The sequence below is a fragment of the Aspergillus tanneri genome (assembly GCF_003426965.1).
Source record: "Aspergillus tanneri strain NIH1004 chromosome Unknown AapTan_2_pilon_pilon_pilon, whole genome shotgun sequence".
In the NCBI taxonomy this organism is placed as follows: domain Eukaryota; kingdom Fungi; phylum Ascomycota; class Eurotiomycetes; order Eurotiales; family Aspergillaceae; genus Aspergillus; species Aspergillus tanneri.
This window is the reverse complement of record NW_022984629.1, coordinates 1,309,518-1,326,390: the sequence shown is the minus strand read 5'-3', so window position 1 is coordinate 1,326,390 and position 16,873 is coordinate 1,309,518. Positions and strand designations below refer to the sequence as shown.

Below are 16,873 nucleotides of genomic sequence, written 5' to 3'. Positions count from 1 at the left end.
TTGATATCTAGCACTATCCTAATCAATTATTATTCTTATGATATACCTTTTATACCCTTTTAAAGAAGTATAGCTACGACAAACTCCAATAGCTGGGAACATGGATCGAAACGTTCCCAAAATTCAAGAGCGCGGTATTCAAACTCGAGAATGCTAAATAGACAGACTCGACGGTTTTAATTTTTGAAGCAAGCTGACACATACTTTACATATGCGGAACACCAGGACTTCAACTCATCTGCCGGGACTGGGACACAAGCATGTCTGTATAACAATTGCTATCCCTATCCCTACTTTTGAGGCCACCATAGTAGTCAGTACTTCTCAGTACATGATTTCCTTATATCGCTGATCGGTTGAGTATTCGCATTCGATAATGGACCTTGCTAAGCAGAAAATTATCCTTTAGGGCAGGGTCCTCTGTCTGATTTGTTGGAAAAGTCTTGAAAGAAGACAGGGCCGGCGAGAGGAATCCACAAGCGCTTAGGTAGCTAAGTTGCTGATGGTTAGACAAGGCAAAACGTACCTGTGGCTTCTCTTGGCTTTAGATACAAGACCTACTCAGAACAAGCCGATCCTCGCTAGTTAGTCTGCATTCATGGAAGAGAGCATCCCCGTTTACAAATGTGCTGACGATGGATACATGACTACTATATTGCTGCCACAAACAGAGAGACAAGAGACATAAACAGACTACAGGTGGGAGGCACACACCTGGCAGTCCATACTAGACTGGATATTTGCTTCCACACAGGTATATATCACCCAGGTCTAGGCCCAACAACATACCAAATGGGGAGGCGATCTAGGCTTTTCGGGCTTCCACACGTTAAATTCGACATATTTGAATAATCTTTCGCTGTATATAGTATTATATTTGTATTAGTACGATACCTGATACATCCTCAACAGGCTTCAAAAGCCATTCGTCTTGGATAATTTCTACTGACGTAGTTCGAATATCAGGATCCCAGGTTAGAATATTTTTGAATAAACCTCAGAAACATGTTTTTTGCCTCTCCCGGAGGAATAGTCACAAACTTCAAAGGATGTCTGAGGGATTGGAGGGTTGGATGCCCAGTTCCCCGTTGTGAAACTGTCAGATGATGGTATAGAGAATGGCCTGTCTATCAATTCAGGAAGGAATCTAGCGTACCTTGGTCATTAAAATAAATTGAAAAAAGAGGGCTTTGCTTTATTATCTCAAGCGGTGAGGGCCCAAGTTAACTGATATACTGGACCAAGGCCAGTGGAAGAACGTGCTGGCTGTTGGTTCGGTCTATAGCATCAAAGAGATTTTTACCTTCCAAAATCTCGAGTGTCTGAGTATATCAACCAGCAGGTTATATTGTTTCAATAGCACCTCTGGTGCACGATACAGATCAGACATCCACCAGTCCCAGTTGCCAGGTTCTGAGGGCCGCATCTGCCCAAAGTCCGTGAGCATGGGGATATCTGACAGCTCCAACATGGTCGCTCGTCATTGGCAAACAGGAACGTCATGGTATATGATTGGGGTGGTCGATTCTTGGGATTTTTGCTGCTCGACATTTTTAATACCGATCATCTTCAATTTCCGTCAATTATTCTGGGGTAAAATATCTAGAATCTAATTTAGTGGATGATTCATTTGAACACCGTCACATCGAACAGACGTGCCAGTATGCATAACTCTGCAGGTTGCCTGGAGCCAAGTTACGGACGGGTAGCCAGTGTATCAGAGACTTGACGAGAAGCTTCCGTAATATAGCATTGGGAAAAATTTCTTGCAAAGTGCGAATGCTAGGTCCCTGGGGCTTTGAAACAATACAGTAATGAGACCCTGAAGCACCGTCGATCTCGAAGATGTCATGACTCAGGCGTGTGAAATCCAGTCTCGGGAGGTCAGCTTCCTGGGCGAATTTGCCCAAATGTCGCAGCATAGTACCTTCATTGAAATCTGGCGCTCCTTCGGTGCCATCCCTAATACAGATTTTTAGGGATACATATTGCTTCAACCTGTACTAGGGCCAGGTGAAGACCTTGACTCAATCGGATGGCTACCGCTCATCCCAACGAAGCCAAACAGTAGGGTATGCCCCATAACCAAGTTTCGCAATAACACGGTGCTGATTCTTGAATATTTCGCCAAGTCTAACCGGGTAGTAATGTTGACGATAGAAGGAAGCGTTTGCTCTTCGATTCGTTGAGCGGCCTCACTGTTGCGTCTTGTGATGATATCGCCAGAATGTCGGAGAAACTCGAGCACCACGCGATCGAGTGCGTAAGGAGTGGAGGAAAGAGACCATGACACGCATCTCAACAGCTGTCAGAGAGAAAAGGACAAATACTGTCCAGGTGTGTGTGTTGAGGTATACAAGAATGAGTTGTGTTTACATACTATTTTTGGTTCTGCCACAGTTTGCTCCTATACAGATACATAACAGACCTTGCAGCATAACTCATATACTCAGACTTACCAACACTCCATCATGCATCTGAGGGCTCAACCCACCATCACAAGCCACGACGTTGGCAATACATGTAGAATGGGATAATTGGGCAGCAAATCGGCGCTTGAGTTGTTCCCGCAACCACCAAACAAAAACAAAAAATTCCGGGATCAACTAACCCATTCGATGCCCGCCACGCACCTGGTCCTGGCCTACGATTGCAACACGGCTCTCTTTTCTTTTTATTTCTTTCTTGTTGTTTTTCTTTTTTCTGTTTGAAGCTATTCTCCTTCAAAAGATAAGGAGCTGTGCAGGAACTAAAGGTCAGGTCTACGCGTCTGAGCTGTAAGAGCTGATCCTCTGCAAGTCCTTCAATTACGATTCGAACGTCTTCGATCGGTCATATCCTGACTTGTCTGGCATTCTCCTGGCGTCCCATCCTCAGTTCTACACCGTCGTTGTACCTGTCTTACGCCGTTATCGTTCACTCCGTTTGTCAGCGTCCCTTGATCGGGCAGATCATGTCCTCTCGTTCCTCAAGCAAGTTCGTCCTTTGCCCGCAGGGTTGTTAGGCAATATTCCGAGTGGCCAAGCGTCGACAAATGCCATCGCAAATACCCGATATTCGATTCGATCGGTGTTCCTGACAAGTATACTGGTATCTGTGTACCGCCTGCAAAGCGCGTCTACGTGTGGGCTAGATTCGAAGCTGGGCAAACTCCTCCCTTCACTATTTGTTTGACTTGTCCTTTGGTTCATCTTTGATCGTTATTCTATCCCTGCCTCACTTGCGTCTCAGTTCTCCACTCCAAGTATTCGTTGCCCCGACTGGACATTTGCGCCTTCTCCGTTGATCAGATCGTTCGCCGACACCGCGGTTGTCTTGCTTCTGATAGCAGGTCATGTGGAAGACTAGGATCTGGTGCAACTATAGTGCTACCAATTTAGTTGGCGATACATAGTGCCCCGAGCCTACAGTATTCGTTGAAAATGGTCAAAGCAGATGTTCATAGGGATTACTATGCGGACCTGGGTCTTACGCCTAGCGCAGAGTCAGAAGATATAAAAAAGCAGTTCAGAAAACTAGGTAGGGTCATATCGTTGAATTTGGGGTGTATGGGACATGGTTGACGGTGGTTAGCTCTCAAATATCATCCGGATCGAAACCAGGGTAGAGAGCTGGAATTTATTGCCAAGTTCCAGGCCATCCAGGCTGCCAATGAAATCCTCAGTGATCCGCAACAGCGGCTGAAATACGACACAGATCGGCTGCGCGCTGGGTATGGGAAGCTCTATGGGCCTCCCAAACCCAACACGGCTCGAAAAACTGCTCCAAGCAACTACCCTTCCACACCAACGGGGAAATCTCCGAACGCGAAACAACCGTTTTCTGCGCGTCCTCAGTCTTTCCACGGCGGTCCATCTACTGGTGCACAGCGGTATGCTAGCTATGCCCGAGCGGCTCCGAAGCAACCATGGGAGAAGGTGCGGGATGAGGGACAAACCCGTGCTGATGCATACCGCGGATTTCAAGAAATGAAAGGAAACTCAATGCCTGGTTGGAACCAGTTCGATCCCCGCACAGGAAGATCGGCATATTCTGGAGCTACGCCTCGGCCTCATGCTACATCTGCTGGCCAACGACCCAAGTCCGCCTATGAATACTTCAAAACCTCTCCCAAACCGGCGACAGAAGCTGGCCGTGCTCAATCTACCCGAAAGAAGCAAGGGTTTGCCCCGCGAGCTGCTGGTGGAGACGAGCCTATGGCTTCCAACACATCCTCCTACTCCAATATTCCCCGAGGCGAGCGTGCCCAGACCAACAATCACTTCTTTGGCTCTGCCCCGTCCCCAACCGCAAGGAAGGCAGCCGCAGGATTTCAGAATCGAGCGGAGACTCCAAGCACTCCGGAGTTTGAACGGACAAGCAGCAAGTACGCCAGCACCGGAGGCGAGAAGACCTATTTTTCAAGCACCGGGTTCGCGCGGTCTTCGAGCGTGCGCGAGTCGCCCGAGAGCCCAAAACCATATCCACGGACGAATCCTCCTAGCCCGACGCCTCCAGATCCTGGTAGGCATAGAAGTGCCAGCCCCAAACTGAAAACGGACAGAAACCGGAATTACTCCTCCACAAGCTCAAGTGATGATGAATACGAGAATACCTATCCCACACAAAAACCTAAAGCAGTCCCGAAGAGCAGGCTTCACCCCTATCAAAAGTACTCCCCCCATCAAAAGTACCCCGACCTTCATGCACAACAGCAAGGGGGCTCTGCAACTGAAGGCCATGATTCCGGCAATGCAGCTTCACCTGCAAGTATATTCGGTACTAACGGCCAGGAGCCTTTCGGATCGTATGAGTTACCCTTTGCCCTTGGCTCTGACCTGGAATCCTGAACTGATCATGTTGTTTAGCACTGAAGCCTCCAGGCCTAGCGGTGCACATCAGACGGAGGCGTTCAAAAGTAGTAGTCATGATGAGCTAAGGAAGCCGTTCATCGCAAATAATTGGGGAGGATCCGACTTCTTCAAGCCAAATCTATCTGACAAAGACCAGCCCCAATCAACAACTAGGCCGAGCAGTCGGGGCCGGGCCGCAAGAAGAAACGGCCAAAGCGGAACAGGCAATTCGGCGGGTATGCCCACTCATGACTCGTTACGTTCAGGATCTTCCTCTCAACAATATACCCCTTTTGCCAAAGCAAGTTTTCATGCGCATGGCTGGGCCGAGAAATTAAGAGACATGCCTTGGGTTATGCTGACGGAGGACGGATCCAAGAAGGAACATTCGGCGGCCAACGTTCAGCGTCCCCGAAGCCCTCGAAAGCAAAATAATCGGCCAGGAGCTAAAGTACGATCTACACCGCAACCAGCAAGTGTCTCCACAGAAGCTGAGGAGGGAAAGCCAACGGTTGACGGAGCTCCCAAACCGAAATCTGCCAAGACGAGGTTAGATGATGGCGAAGCCATGGATCTTGATGATGATCCCCCTGCAAATGGCACGCACGCAGGCACAGAGCCGAAAAATGCCGCCGATACTCTAAAGGAGAATCCTGAACCGAAACATGGGCCAGCTTCAAGTGGCCCTAGTAAAGAGGAAGCTGAAGACTCGAAGAGCCGGCTATTTGACTTGAAGAACCTACGAAACACAGCCCCATTCACACCTTCAAGCACTGGCGGCATCGAAGATTTGCAGGATATCTACGCGACCCTTCCCTTCGAATCTCGTGCCAGGGCTTCCAGAACAACAATGACCGACATTCGCCCTCGGGAACTCAATTGTCCCAATCCACCAAAGCGTCCGGAGCCACCGCAACTCGTACCTGTCAGTGTGGGATCCCAGCAAGTGGGACTCCAACGGGCTGCATGGGGCCGGTATGTTTTAGAGATGAACACATACATGCAGGAGTGGAACACTTTTAACCACCGCATATTAAATCACTTCAATGCGCGTCAGGAGGCCATTAAGACGGGGATGGCACCGAACTGGATTAGCGCTGTCGGGGATTCGACGCGCATCAAAGTCGATGACCAGAGTGAACAGGAGGGTCGACGAGATGCAAAGGACGATGATGACGATGAAAATGATGACAGGATAGTGGCAGGTAGCGGTAAAGGTGGTTACAGTGCCTATCTGCGCGGATTGGAAGAAGACGCGAAGGTACTGAAGCACTGGGAGGTTGCGCGGGAGTTGCACCGGGAATGCATCTTAAAGCTGGGACAGACGCGAGAATGGATTTTAGATGGTGGTAGGCTCATCTGACCACGGCGAGGGAACTGGTTGCATGGAAAAGGCGTTGGTACATGGGGTTGTTGGGACTGGGCTTGTTGTTCTATTCTGGGCGCATTAAAGAGGGTGGCCAAGTGGTTTTTATGTAACAACATCGATCTCCCTAGTATCTATCGGTATGCTTGCATATAATGAATCAATATTAGTCAGGCAGTCAGGCAGTCAGGCAATTAGGCAACTAGATTATTCGTGATCCCTTAGGCCCTAGCCCCAAGCCCCAAGCCCTATGTCATCCGGCTCCTCCGCCTTAGGCCGCCACCTTCCCAATATGGAGGCACCCCCTCCAACAACAACCGTGACAAGACAGGACAGTGCGAACCTGAGGACGGGGCCACTACTGGCTTCCGGGAAGCGTAGTACGATACGAATCGGTACGGCTGGCTGAGTCACGACATGATGTTCCGCTATATAGACTTTTGCCTGCGTCGACTTCCCTCCGTTTCCTTTTCCCGCTTTTGGATCTTTGACGGTCGCGAGGTTTTCGCCGCTGCTCCATTCATTTCACCTTTGGCTCAGGCTAGTCAATTGCTCCTTGCGAGTTTGATTTGGCTTTGGTTTCCTTTGGGTCAATCCTAACTTATTTTGTTTCCCCGGGATTTTATCTGTTCAATCTATATCGACATTCTGTGGACCCCGCCTTTTCGCAACGACAAGAGCCTTTTTTTTTTTTTTTTTTTTGTTTGAGGTCTACTGACAGGCTTCTATTACGAAGAACCACGGATTGAGAGATATTCACCTGTTTCTCTATTAATCATGGGTATAACAATCGTTCTGGGCAGCCAGTGGGGTGACGAAGGTGGGGAAATGAAGCCATTGCTAATTGATTAATCCTGTCTGCATTGCTGGAGAATACCGACGCTAACTACAATTTAATTCAATTACAGGCAAGGGGAAGATCACGGATATGCTTTCACAGCAGGCTACTCTCTGCTGTCGTGCCGCTGGCGGTCATAGTGAGTCATACCCTCCACTATGGCAGACTTCTTTCTTATATACTTATCTGGGTGCAGATGCGGGTCATACAATTGTCCATGGCTCTAAGACTTATGATTTTCACATCCTCCCCTCGGGCTTGATCTCCCCTGTATGCGTTAACCTCATCGGCGCGGGAACCGTTGTGCATGTCCCCAGCTTTTTTAGGGAATTGGCCTCTCTTGAGGAGAAGGGTCTGGAGAATGCTAGAAAGCGTGTTTTTATCTCCGACCGTGCTCATGTCTGTTTCGACCTGCACTCCGTTGTGGATGGCCTGGAGGAGGCCAGGCTGGGTGGCCGCAAGGTTGGCACCACAGGCAAGGGTATTGGTCCTTGCTACAGCGACAAGGCTTCTAGACGGGGTGTTCGTGTTGGTGAGATCTTGGATGAGACTGTCTTTGAGCGCAAATTGCGCTCACTGCACGCTGGTTACCTTGCCCGCTTTGGCGAATTGGAGTATAATGTTGAGGATGAGATTACGCGGTTCAAGGTGAAACATAACTCCCGTCCAGCCCTCACCCCGGCTGTCTCAATAGCAATATTAACGAAACTAGGAATATCGGAAACTCCTTGGTCCATACATTGTCGATCAGTTGGCCTTCCTTCAAAAATACAAGGACTCCTCCAACACTCTCATCGAAGGTGCTAATGCGCTTATGCTTGATCTGGACCATGGCACTTACCCCTTTGTGACTTCGTCATCCACCGGCTTGGGAGGAGCCGTTCAGGCCCTCTCTCTGAACCCCACAAGCATTAAGTCGGTCGTTGGTGTAGTGAAAGCCTACACCACTCGCGTGGGCTCCGGTCCCTTCCCGAGTGAACAGCTCAACGAAGTTGGCGAGAAGTTGCAGGAAGTTGGCCGTGAATTCGGCGTCACCACCGGCCGCCGTCGTCGATGCGGTTGGCTCGATTTGGTTATTTGCCGCTATTCTCAAGCGATCAATCATTATACTGCATTGAACTTGACCAAACTGGATGTCCTAGATGGCTTTGACGAGATCAAGGTCGGTGTTGCCTATATCCTCCCGGACGGCACCCGCATGGAGAGTGCCATTCCCGCCGATGCCGATGTCTTGGACAAGGTCCAGGTCGAATACGTTACTCTTCCTGGCTGGAAGAGCAACACCATGGGAGTCAAGAAGTATGGGGATCTCCCACCTAATGCACGTGCATACATCGAGTTCATTGAGCGTGAACTGGGAGGTGTCCCTGTGAAATGGATTGGCACTGGCCCTGCTAGAGATGACATGATTTGCCGTGAGTAAAAAAAGAGTCCTTCAAATCCTGCTGTCGTGGGGGAGATAGACAGGTAAAGAAAACCATACAATTATGCATTCATAGAACGAGAGAAAACCAAGGTAGGTTGGTTCCTCTTTTCCCCTAATCCCCGATTTTTTTGTTTTTTTTTTTTATTGCCTTCTTTTCTATTTTTCGGTTCAATATCCTGATAACCCATTGAAACCTGGGCATTATTTTGTATATTGGATTATGTGATTTTTATTTGATGTGAAGATCTCTCTATGGACGAACTAAACGACCCAGTAGATGGTCGATGGCTGGATGTGCAGACGAATAGAATACAGTTTCTCTATCCTGATTGACAACTTTTTTTCATTATTTTTTTTTACTTTGACTTTTCTTCCTGTGTCTTACTTTGTCTCCTGTATAGCTTTCTAATTTTGAGGATCTGTATAACCTCTCTACCGGACTCCTTTCTCTACGGACTAATGCTCTATATTAGCTAGCAGAATAAATAGGTAGAATGATTAGATTGGTAGGTATGGAGTAATAATTCCAACTGCTACGAACTGATCTCATCATGTTTTGTTGTATACTCAGCCATAGTTTTTAACCGTATATCTTGACAACCAAATAAATACCATAAATGTTGAGAATGAGAATGAGAAACAAAAGTACAGATATCGATGTATATACATAGCTATACACACATACAAATTCACTGCAGTAGTCCAAACCGGCCTTAGATCAGTCACACCAAGTTAAAAATACAACACGAAGGAAGAGAAATTCTTAGTGTCAGTGACGCCCAGAGTACAGTACAGAAAAAGAGTTCCCCGAATATTTGGATCAGTATTAACAGATATACATAGCATGGAAAAAATTCGATTCCAGAGAGAAGATAGTTTGTTTGATAGAGTAACGCCGCCCAATGCAATTGAGATTACCCTGATTTTAAATTTATTTGTGCTTTTTGAATAAATTCCCCTTTTGATATATTTTTTACTCACTTTTTTTTTTTGTTCCTGTTGTTGTGGCTCTGATTCCGCTTGTCATTCTCGTGAAGATGGAAGGAAGGAATTCCATCCTTAGGGGAGGTTGTAGGTTTTTCTATTAACAGAGGTTTGGTATGGTCTAATAATGTCTGTCTCGACGACCATAGCCCGAGCGGTTATAAGAATCGCGAGCATCTCGGCGACGGTCATAGGAATCACGAGCATTCCCGCGGCGGTCGTGGCCGTGGCGGTCGTATCCTTGATCCCTTCTGTCCCTGCTGAATCCTCCGGGTCGCCCGCCTACTTGGAATTCGCGACGGCCTCGGGCTTTGGGTCTGGGTCTGTTAAGAGCCAGGTTTTGTGCAAGACGCGGGGGGATAGCTGGGGCCTCCGGTAGATAGTACCCGTGAATGGCGAGATCATTCATGTATTCAATCATAGTCTGAGTACTGTCGAAATTGCCGACCATAGTGCCCAGTTGGGAAATGTATGCATCCTCCCTCAAGTGGGAGGGTACGTTCTCCATGGCATCCTTTACCTGGGCAATAGTCTCTGCCGCAGCTGGAGGAACGTCCGCGGACTCGTTGGACATATCGATGGCAGCAGTGGCCAGGGAAGTCATGTCGTTCTCAATGGGCAGGCCGGCAAGCTTGCGCTTAAACATGCGACCCTCCTGGTTGTGGATGAGGGACCACCCTTCGCCGGACTTATTGGCACGCCCGGTACGTCCTAGCCGGTGGATATAGGATTCCCGATCGCGAGCGATTCCAATCTGGAGAACGTGCGTAACGTCCGGGAAGTCCATACCGCGCGCCGTTACATCGGAAGAGAAGAGGATGGCGGATTCATCTTTCCGGAAGCTGTTGGCAAATTGAGATCTACGGGCCTGGCTAAGACGCGAATGGAGCTCGTACATGGGCATTTTACCCAGGGGATGTCCACTCCTATATTGCCCGGGCTCGTTGAGTAGCTTTCGGAACACTTCGTAGGTGAGATTGACCTGCTTGTTGGAGTTGAAGTATACGATTGCCTTGAATGGACGGCCCTTCGCTTGGGACAGATAGTTCTTGACCAGCTCCAGAATGGCCGGCAAGGCATTTTGGAACCCATCGAGATGAACGACCTTTTGGGGCACCGAAAGGTGGGTTGGAGTTTCATCCTCCTTGACCATGCGAAGGAACTTGAGATCGGGCTTCATGGTCTGGCGCACCATGTCCATGACGTCCGAGGGCACGGTGGCTGAGAACAAGAGCGTCTGTCGGTCGACCTCGTTGGGGTCAGGAAGCAATTTTTGGATGTCCCTGATCGCTTCGGAGAAACCGTCATCGAGCAAGCGGTCCGCTTCATCTAGTACCAGAGTCGACAACTTGGGAGCGTTGACGCCGGATCTGGGGTCGGACAGAAGGTCCTGGAGACGGCCTGGAGTGCCAACAAGGAGGTGGCAGCCCTGCTGACGCATGTTTTGTAGGTGTTGGCGTTTCTGCGTACCACCCACGGCCGTTTGTACCACCAGACCAGTACCGTGTGCCAAGCGTTTGGCTTCTACTGCGATTTGCTCTGCGAGTTCTCGGGTCGGGGAGATGATAATGGCGCGGATATCAATCGTGGGACGAAAACGTCGAGACTGGGGTTTTTGCACTAAACCTGGATCCTCGAGCATTTTCTGTATGACAGGAAGGAGAAAGGCAAGCGTTTTGCCGGTTCCGGTCTTAGCCTGGGCCAAACTGCCATAGAATTCATGTTAGCACCTTTTTCATCTCAGTAGGGGTGGGAACAAACTAACACATCGTGACCTGACAGGGTATGTTCGATGGTCATTTTCTGAACATCCGTCATGCGAAGAATACCCATCTTCTTAATAATAGTCTGGATGACTTTGGGATGAACCATTCCCCTATCTGCTAGCTGCGAATACAGATTCAACTCCTCTTGTGTTGTTTCGGGGACATCTTGCTGGGCTTCCGCAGAGGCAGAGAAACGTGGAGCGGAGACATGGTACAGCGACCTAGGGACAGATTGAACTGATGCGATGGATGAAGGATGCCATTGGAATGATCGAGATGTGAAGTTGGTCGAAAGGGACCGGAGAGTCGAGGCTCGCAGCGCCTGACTGACGCCATAACGGCGCAAAGCGCTGAGCATGATCTAATGTGAAAAGGGGGAGGAAAGGGGGAAAACTCGATTCACACTCTATAGACAAATGAGTATACCAGAAATAACAATCACAAACACAATGATATGAATGATATTAATCAAGAACCCAACTGTAAATACAATGCTAGAGAAAGACGCGGAGATGGAAAAATTACTTTTCGGCACTGATAAGACAAAGGGGAAAAGTTAATCCGGAGGCAAAAAAAAAAAATACCAGAGATGAAGAAATATGAAATTCAAGAGATCAGGATGGAGGTCTTTTCCCTGTGCCGTAGTAAACCTGGATTGTTTTCCATTCAGATCTACTCCAGTGAATTGACAGAGATCGAGAGTTATGGATGTGCGTTTCTTACGCAGGATGGAAAGTGGCCTGAGGCAACAAGGCCATAAATTGCCTCGGGTCAGCATTCTTTGACAGGAGAAGAAATATCCAACAATTTGTTTGGATTGCATCTCTATGGAATATCAACATCCTCTCAAGTCCCTTTTCACTTACTGACGTTCGCTAATAAAGATTTTCTTAAAAAAAGGGGAAACGGACTTACAAACTATCCGATATCACCCCGATTTCTCAGCATTTTCCAAACTACTAATTAGTTGGAGCAATTAATGATTATTCGATCTCCCGAGCAGCACGCAATTATTCCACATTTATACCGGAGAACCCTGGGATAAGCCTTCTATTTCCTGGTCCCGTCCCGCTGCTTTTAGCAACATCTCCGGGTTCCCAATGGACTAACCGGTTCTCTTGCCACAACAGTGGCTTTATCCCGAGACTCTTATGATTTCTGAATAACTCTACCTCTCTCTGGTCCACTCTGGAGCCAAATTTCTCCCATCTGGTTCCAAGTCTATGGATCTGGTTCTGGTTCTGGAAGTTACCTAGGCATCTGGCGGTTTGGCCACTCTCTTCCTCCAGAATCTATCGTCACGGCCCAGCTGGCTGCTGGAATTTCGGTTTTGACCCGCTTCGATGTGGAAGTGTAATAGAGACTGATTTCATCATTACAAATCCAATGTTGATCCTATCCCACTGTTTCCTATATATAATGCACCCTTAAAGTTCGGCATTGTTGCATTTATCTACTTACTATAGATATCTATATTCTATAATCGGACTTAGAATCTTTCATCATGTCCCAGAATCTGGCACTCTACTACAAGAAAATCCCTCAGGGATACCCCGTCCCCGGGGAGGACATCGCCCTCGAGCCCGTTCCCTACGATGCCAATACACCTGCTCCCGATAACGGTGTGGTCCTACAGTCCCTCTATGCTAGCTTCGACCCCTATATGCGTGGGCGCATGCGTAGCCCCGAAATCAAATCATACTCGCCTGCCTACGAACTCAACACACCGATTCCAACTGCCGTCATTGCCAAGGTGCTCCGCTCCAACAATGACAAATACAAGGAGGGGGACACCGTTCTCGGCTTTGTCCCCATCCAGCAGTATATCGCTCTGGACGCCAAGCAGATCGCCTTCATCCGTCCTCTGGAGAACCCTCTGGGTATTGAGGATATCCGCAACTTCCTGGGTGCCTTGGGTATGCCGGGCCTGACTGCCTACTCGTCCCTATACGATATCGGAAAGCCCCAGAAGGGTGAGACGATTTTTGTTTCAGCGGCAAGTGGTGCCGTCGGCCAGCTGGTTGGACAGCTGGCGAAGCATGATGGTCTCAAGGTCATCGGCAGTGTCGGTTCGGACGAGAAGCTAGAATACATCATCAAGGAGCTGGGCTTCGACGGTGGATTCAACTATAAGAAGGAGAAGCCCGCAGATGCCCTGTCTCGTCTGGCCCCCAATGGGATCGATATCTACTATGAGAACGTTGGAGGAGAGCATTTAGAGGCAGCCCTGGAGGCCATCAACGACTTCGGCCGCATCGTTGTTTGCGGCATGATCTCCCAATACAACTCGGCTCCCTACCCTATCACGGGTATAGACAAAGTGCTTCGCAAGCGCTTGACTATGCGCGGATTCATCGTCAGTGATGCGGGAATGGGCGACAAGTACACCAAGGAGCACCAGGAGAAAGTCCAGAAGTTGATCAAGGAGGGCACCTTCAAGACCCGGCTCCACGAGACGGTGGGTATCGAGAATGCCGCCGAGGGGCTTGTGGGTATTTTCTATGGAAAGAACATGGGCAAAGCGATTTTGAAGTTCTAGTTGGATCATTGACCTGCATTATATGTATATCTTGGACTGGAATTGGCATGAGGCGCAATAATATCGTTCTGCATGATTAGTGTTATACATTGTTCTTCATGGATTCCGGCAAAACTAGGCCGTGTGACCGAGGCAACTGTGCAACCAACACAGCTCAGCTGCGACAAAACGTTACTATCTTGTAGTTACTAGGCAAGTGCGCTTAGCACAAATAGGTAACTCCGCTAAGTTCGCAAGAAAGCTCTCTCTATTTGTCGTGGTTAGCCACGAATTTGGAACGATCACTGCTGATGATGGATGGATTGTTGGATACTATCAAGGGGTAGTAAGCAAACATTGACTGGGAATTGTACTCGCTGCCCTTATTTTGTATTTAATGTATGAAGTCCATTAGGAAAAACAAACGTTATACTTGTAGGAACCCTTCCTCCATAATATCTGGGTCATATCATAGTATATTAACAACAGCCCAGCAAGGGAAGGCGTCGCTTTTCGTCATTACAGTTTTCGGATTAGTATCATAATAACTAAATCTCAAGGTATAAGAAGGGATCTCTTTGCTACCTTCACCAATTCTTACTTCCGTTTCAGGACTTATCATGTTCAACCTTTATTGAACTATTTCATCACTAAGTCCGATCACAAAGCCTCTAATCGCACAGAAACCATGGCCAACATCTCTGATATCCGTAAGGCGATATTCGAAAATAACAAGCCAACGGACTATCATTAAAGTACCTACCGCAAGTCTGGATCCTTAAGGCTACCGTGCCTCAGCAGACTTAGTTGTCAACGAGGTTTTCCCTGACTGGGATTCTCTTTCTCGCCATAAAAGTGTGGAGTGAACGCACCTATAGAGCCATGGACATCTATCATCAAGATTACTAGTTTTACATAGCACAAAAGACCAAAACTATTCTCCCAGTCTATGTTCTTTGGCAGCATAGGAAAAGGGGCTGGTCGACTGTAAGATGGCCTCAAGAGGATAAGTCTATTGCTGCGAAATTAGCGGATCTTCATAATGTCAATGATTTTAATGACGCAACACCTTTTCTAGAAAATCACAATTCACATATTGTACACGATAATCCCCGTGAGTTTCATGTGTGGGGTGCTACGGTGTTGTCAGCCGAGCCCACATTATTACTCGCTGCTTCATGGAATGAAGGTGACATTTGACCGAATATTCGTGACTTTATAGCATGGATCTACCCTGAGATTTGACAAATGGACAAGTGGACCATGACCGTGCGCATACAGTCAAAAGCCTGCACATGCCTAAGACCAAGCTGGATGCTTTTCCATACCCATCTACCCACGGGGATCCCACCACTGTTAATATAATAGTCGAAGTGGCCCTGTTACTGGTAATCTCGATTGGGAAGCTTCTAGTTATTTTCCCGTCTGGTGGGAATATGCTTGTGCTGGGATTGGTCAAAGTCCGGAAGACCAGGAGTAGAAGACTATGTTGCAGAGATATATGCCTGGTTACCGCGGAGCTTTGAATATTTGTTATGATTATTATTCTTTATCGATGGATATGTTAAATGAACGAACGACCGCATTCCTCAAGGAGAAGGATGGGCAATCCGCAGAAAAATGCCCTCTCTACTGCTGGCATTCCACAATTTTGGGCACGTCGCAAACTGTTGGTTGCCGGTGCGAGGCGAATCTGCGGGCAGGCGGTCCTGGATACATCCCATAAGCGCTCAGGCCTCAAATTTGGCAGGAACTCGTCTCACTGTATGCAAGCCATGCTGTGATCACGAAGTAAGTTACAGCTTCTATTCTGAAAATAGCAGACAACCCCGGACTCCGATACCTATTTAGTTAGCTGCACTCAGTTGAATGCAGCTTGTAGGAAGGTTGTATTAAATAGCTGGGGGGGGGGAATATATTAGGAGTCCGTTCTGCTATAAAAGGATCGCTTAACAAAGTAGAATAAAAAGTAACTATTGCCGGGGTATCGGCCAATTTCGGCTGGGCGGAGAGAAACGGACCAATCACCTGATCTGTAATGTGATGACTGCATTCCCGGTCGGACTCCCGAGGTAGCGTTCTGACCTGACTTGAACTTCACGCCGTGCTTTGTGTTGAGACAATCTCCTCTCCACGCCTCGCCTTCCCACCGGTCTCGACAATGGCCTCGATTGTGCGCCAGTCTCCCTTCCTTCGGCAGACTTGCCTCTCTGCCTTCCGTTCGCCGCTGGCGACCCGGAATGTCTCGCAGGTCGTGGCCTTCCACGCCTCTGCGAAGAAGCAGATCTTGCCCCCATTGCCTCGTGAGTGAACCCTCCTTTGGCTGTCTGATGATTTGTGATGGGATTGGTGCTCGCAGTATTAAGTGTGGCGGGAATTCAAACAACTAGACGCCTATGCTGACGAGTAGTGGAAACAGAGGTCATCCACGGATCAAGTACGTACATTTTGCACCCAGGTTGATTCAAGATTCGAAGGGAATGCCGGAACGCGGTCCCCAAATACCTGATTCAGTACCATTGCGCATGAGGATAAAGGGTGGTGATATTAATATTCATGAACTATTTTAGCGAACGATGCTGCTCCCATCCCCAAGCCTCACCCTTCGGAGGGTAGCTACCACTGGACTTTCGAGAGGTCTGTCGACTCTTTCCTTGACTGGTCGCAGCGAGTCGAAAATTTGACATTGACCTCTAACATAGACTTGTCTCCGCTGGACTGATCCCTCTTACCTTCGCCCCTTTTATCGGTGGCTCTCTCAACCCCGTCATGGATGCAGTTCTCTGCTCCCTTATCGTTGTGCACTCTCATATCGGATTCCAGTAAGTTCCATATGCTCGCATACCGTATGTGCTCTATAAGATTACTCACGCCCAGCAGGGCTTGCATCATCGATTACTTCCCTGGCCGCCGTGTCCCCAAGACCCTGACGTTCCTGAACTGGCTCCTACGTGGCTTCACTCTCACCACCGCTGTGGGTCTGTATGAGTTCGAGACAAATGACGTTGGCATTACGGAGGCTATCAAGCGGGTGTGGAAGGCGTAAATACGAACCATTGATATCCTTCGCTTTTTCCTAGTTTTCCTCTTATCTCTCTTGGAACCGATGTTTCTCCTGTTCAGGCGTTTGCCTCTGTACATGT

At 48.3% G+C, this 16,873-nt stretch overlaps 5 protein-coding genes across 5 annotated transcripts; 4 read left to right on the top strand and 1 right to left on the bottom strand.

The window, feature by feature from the left end:
- Positions 1-3,422: 3,422 nt before the first annotated feature.
- Positions 3,423-6,195, top strand: ATNIH1004_000409 (DnaJ domain protein; the record flags this gene model as incomplete). Its single annotated transcript, XM_033565125.1, has 3 exons — positions 3,423-3,519; positions 3,574-4,786; positions 4,848-6,195. The coding sequence occupies 3 exons, from the start codon at positions 3,423-3,425 to the stop codon at positions 6,193-6,195; spliced, it is 2,658 nt and encodes an 885-aa protein (XP_033430882.1).
- A 780-nt stretch (positions 6,196-6,975) lies between these two features.
- On the top strand, positions 6,976-8,459 carry adB (adenylosuccinate synthase ADE12; the record flags this gene model as incomplete). The annotated part of the gene is made up of 4 exons (XM_033565124.1): positions 6,976-7,018; positions 7,107-7,175; positions 7,233-7,684; positions 7,749-8,459. The coding sequence occupies 4 exons, from the start codon at positions 6,976-6,978 to the stop codon at positions 8,457-8,459; spliced, it is 1,275 nt and encodes a 424-aa protein (XP_033430881.1).
- A 1,108-nt stretch (positions 8,460-9,567) lies between these two features.
- On the bottom strand, positions 9,568-11,570 carry ATNIH1004_000407 (DEAD/DEAH box helicase; the record flags this gene model as incomplete). The annotated part of the gene is made up of 2 exons (XM_033565123.1): positions 9,568-11,152; positions 11,212-11,570. The coding sequence occupies 2 exons, from the start codon at positions 11,568-11,570 to the stop codon at positions 9,568-9,570; spliced, it is 1,944 nt and encodes a 647-aa protein (XP_033430880.1).
- A 1,146-nt stretch (positions 11,571-12,716) lies between these two features.
- ATNIH1004_000406 (MDR family NADP-dependent oxidoreductase) lies at positions 12,717-13,751 on the top strand (the record flags this gene model as incomplete). The annotated part of the gene is made up of 1 exon (XM_033565122.1): positions 12,717-13,751. One exon carries the CDS (start codon positions 12,717-12,719, stop codon positions 13,749-13,751), a length of 1,035 nt encoding a protein of 344 aa, XP_033430879.1.
- Positions 13,752-15,891: 2,140 nt separating this feature from the next.
- On the top strand, positions 15,892-16,776 carry SDH4 (CybS family protein; the record flags this gene model as incomplete). The annotated part of the gene is made up of 4 exons (XM_033565121.1): positions 15,892-16,033; positions 16,301-16,367; positions 16,433-16,552; positions 16,608-16,776. 4 exons carry the CDS (start codon positions 15,892-15,894, stop codon positions 16,774-16,776), a joined length of 498 nt encoding a protein of 165 aa, XP_033430878.1.
- Between the last annotated feature and the right edge of the window lie 97 nt (positions 16,777-16,873).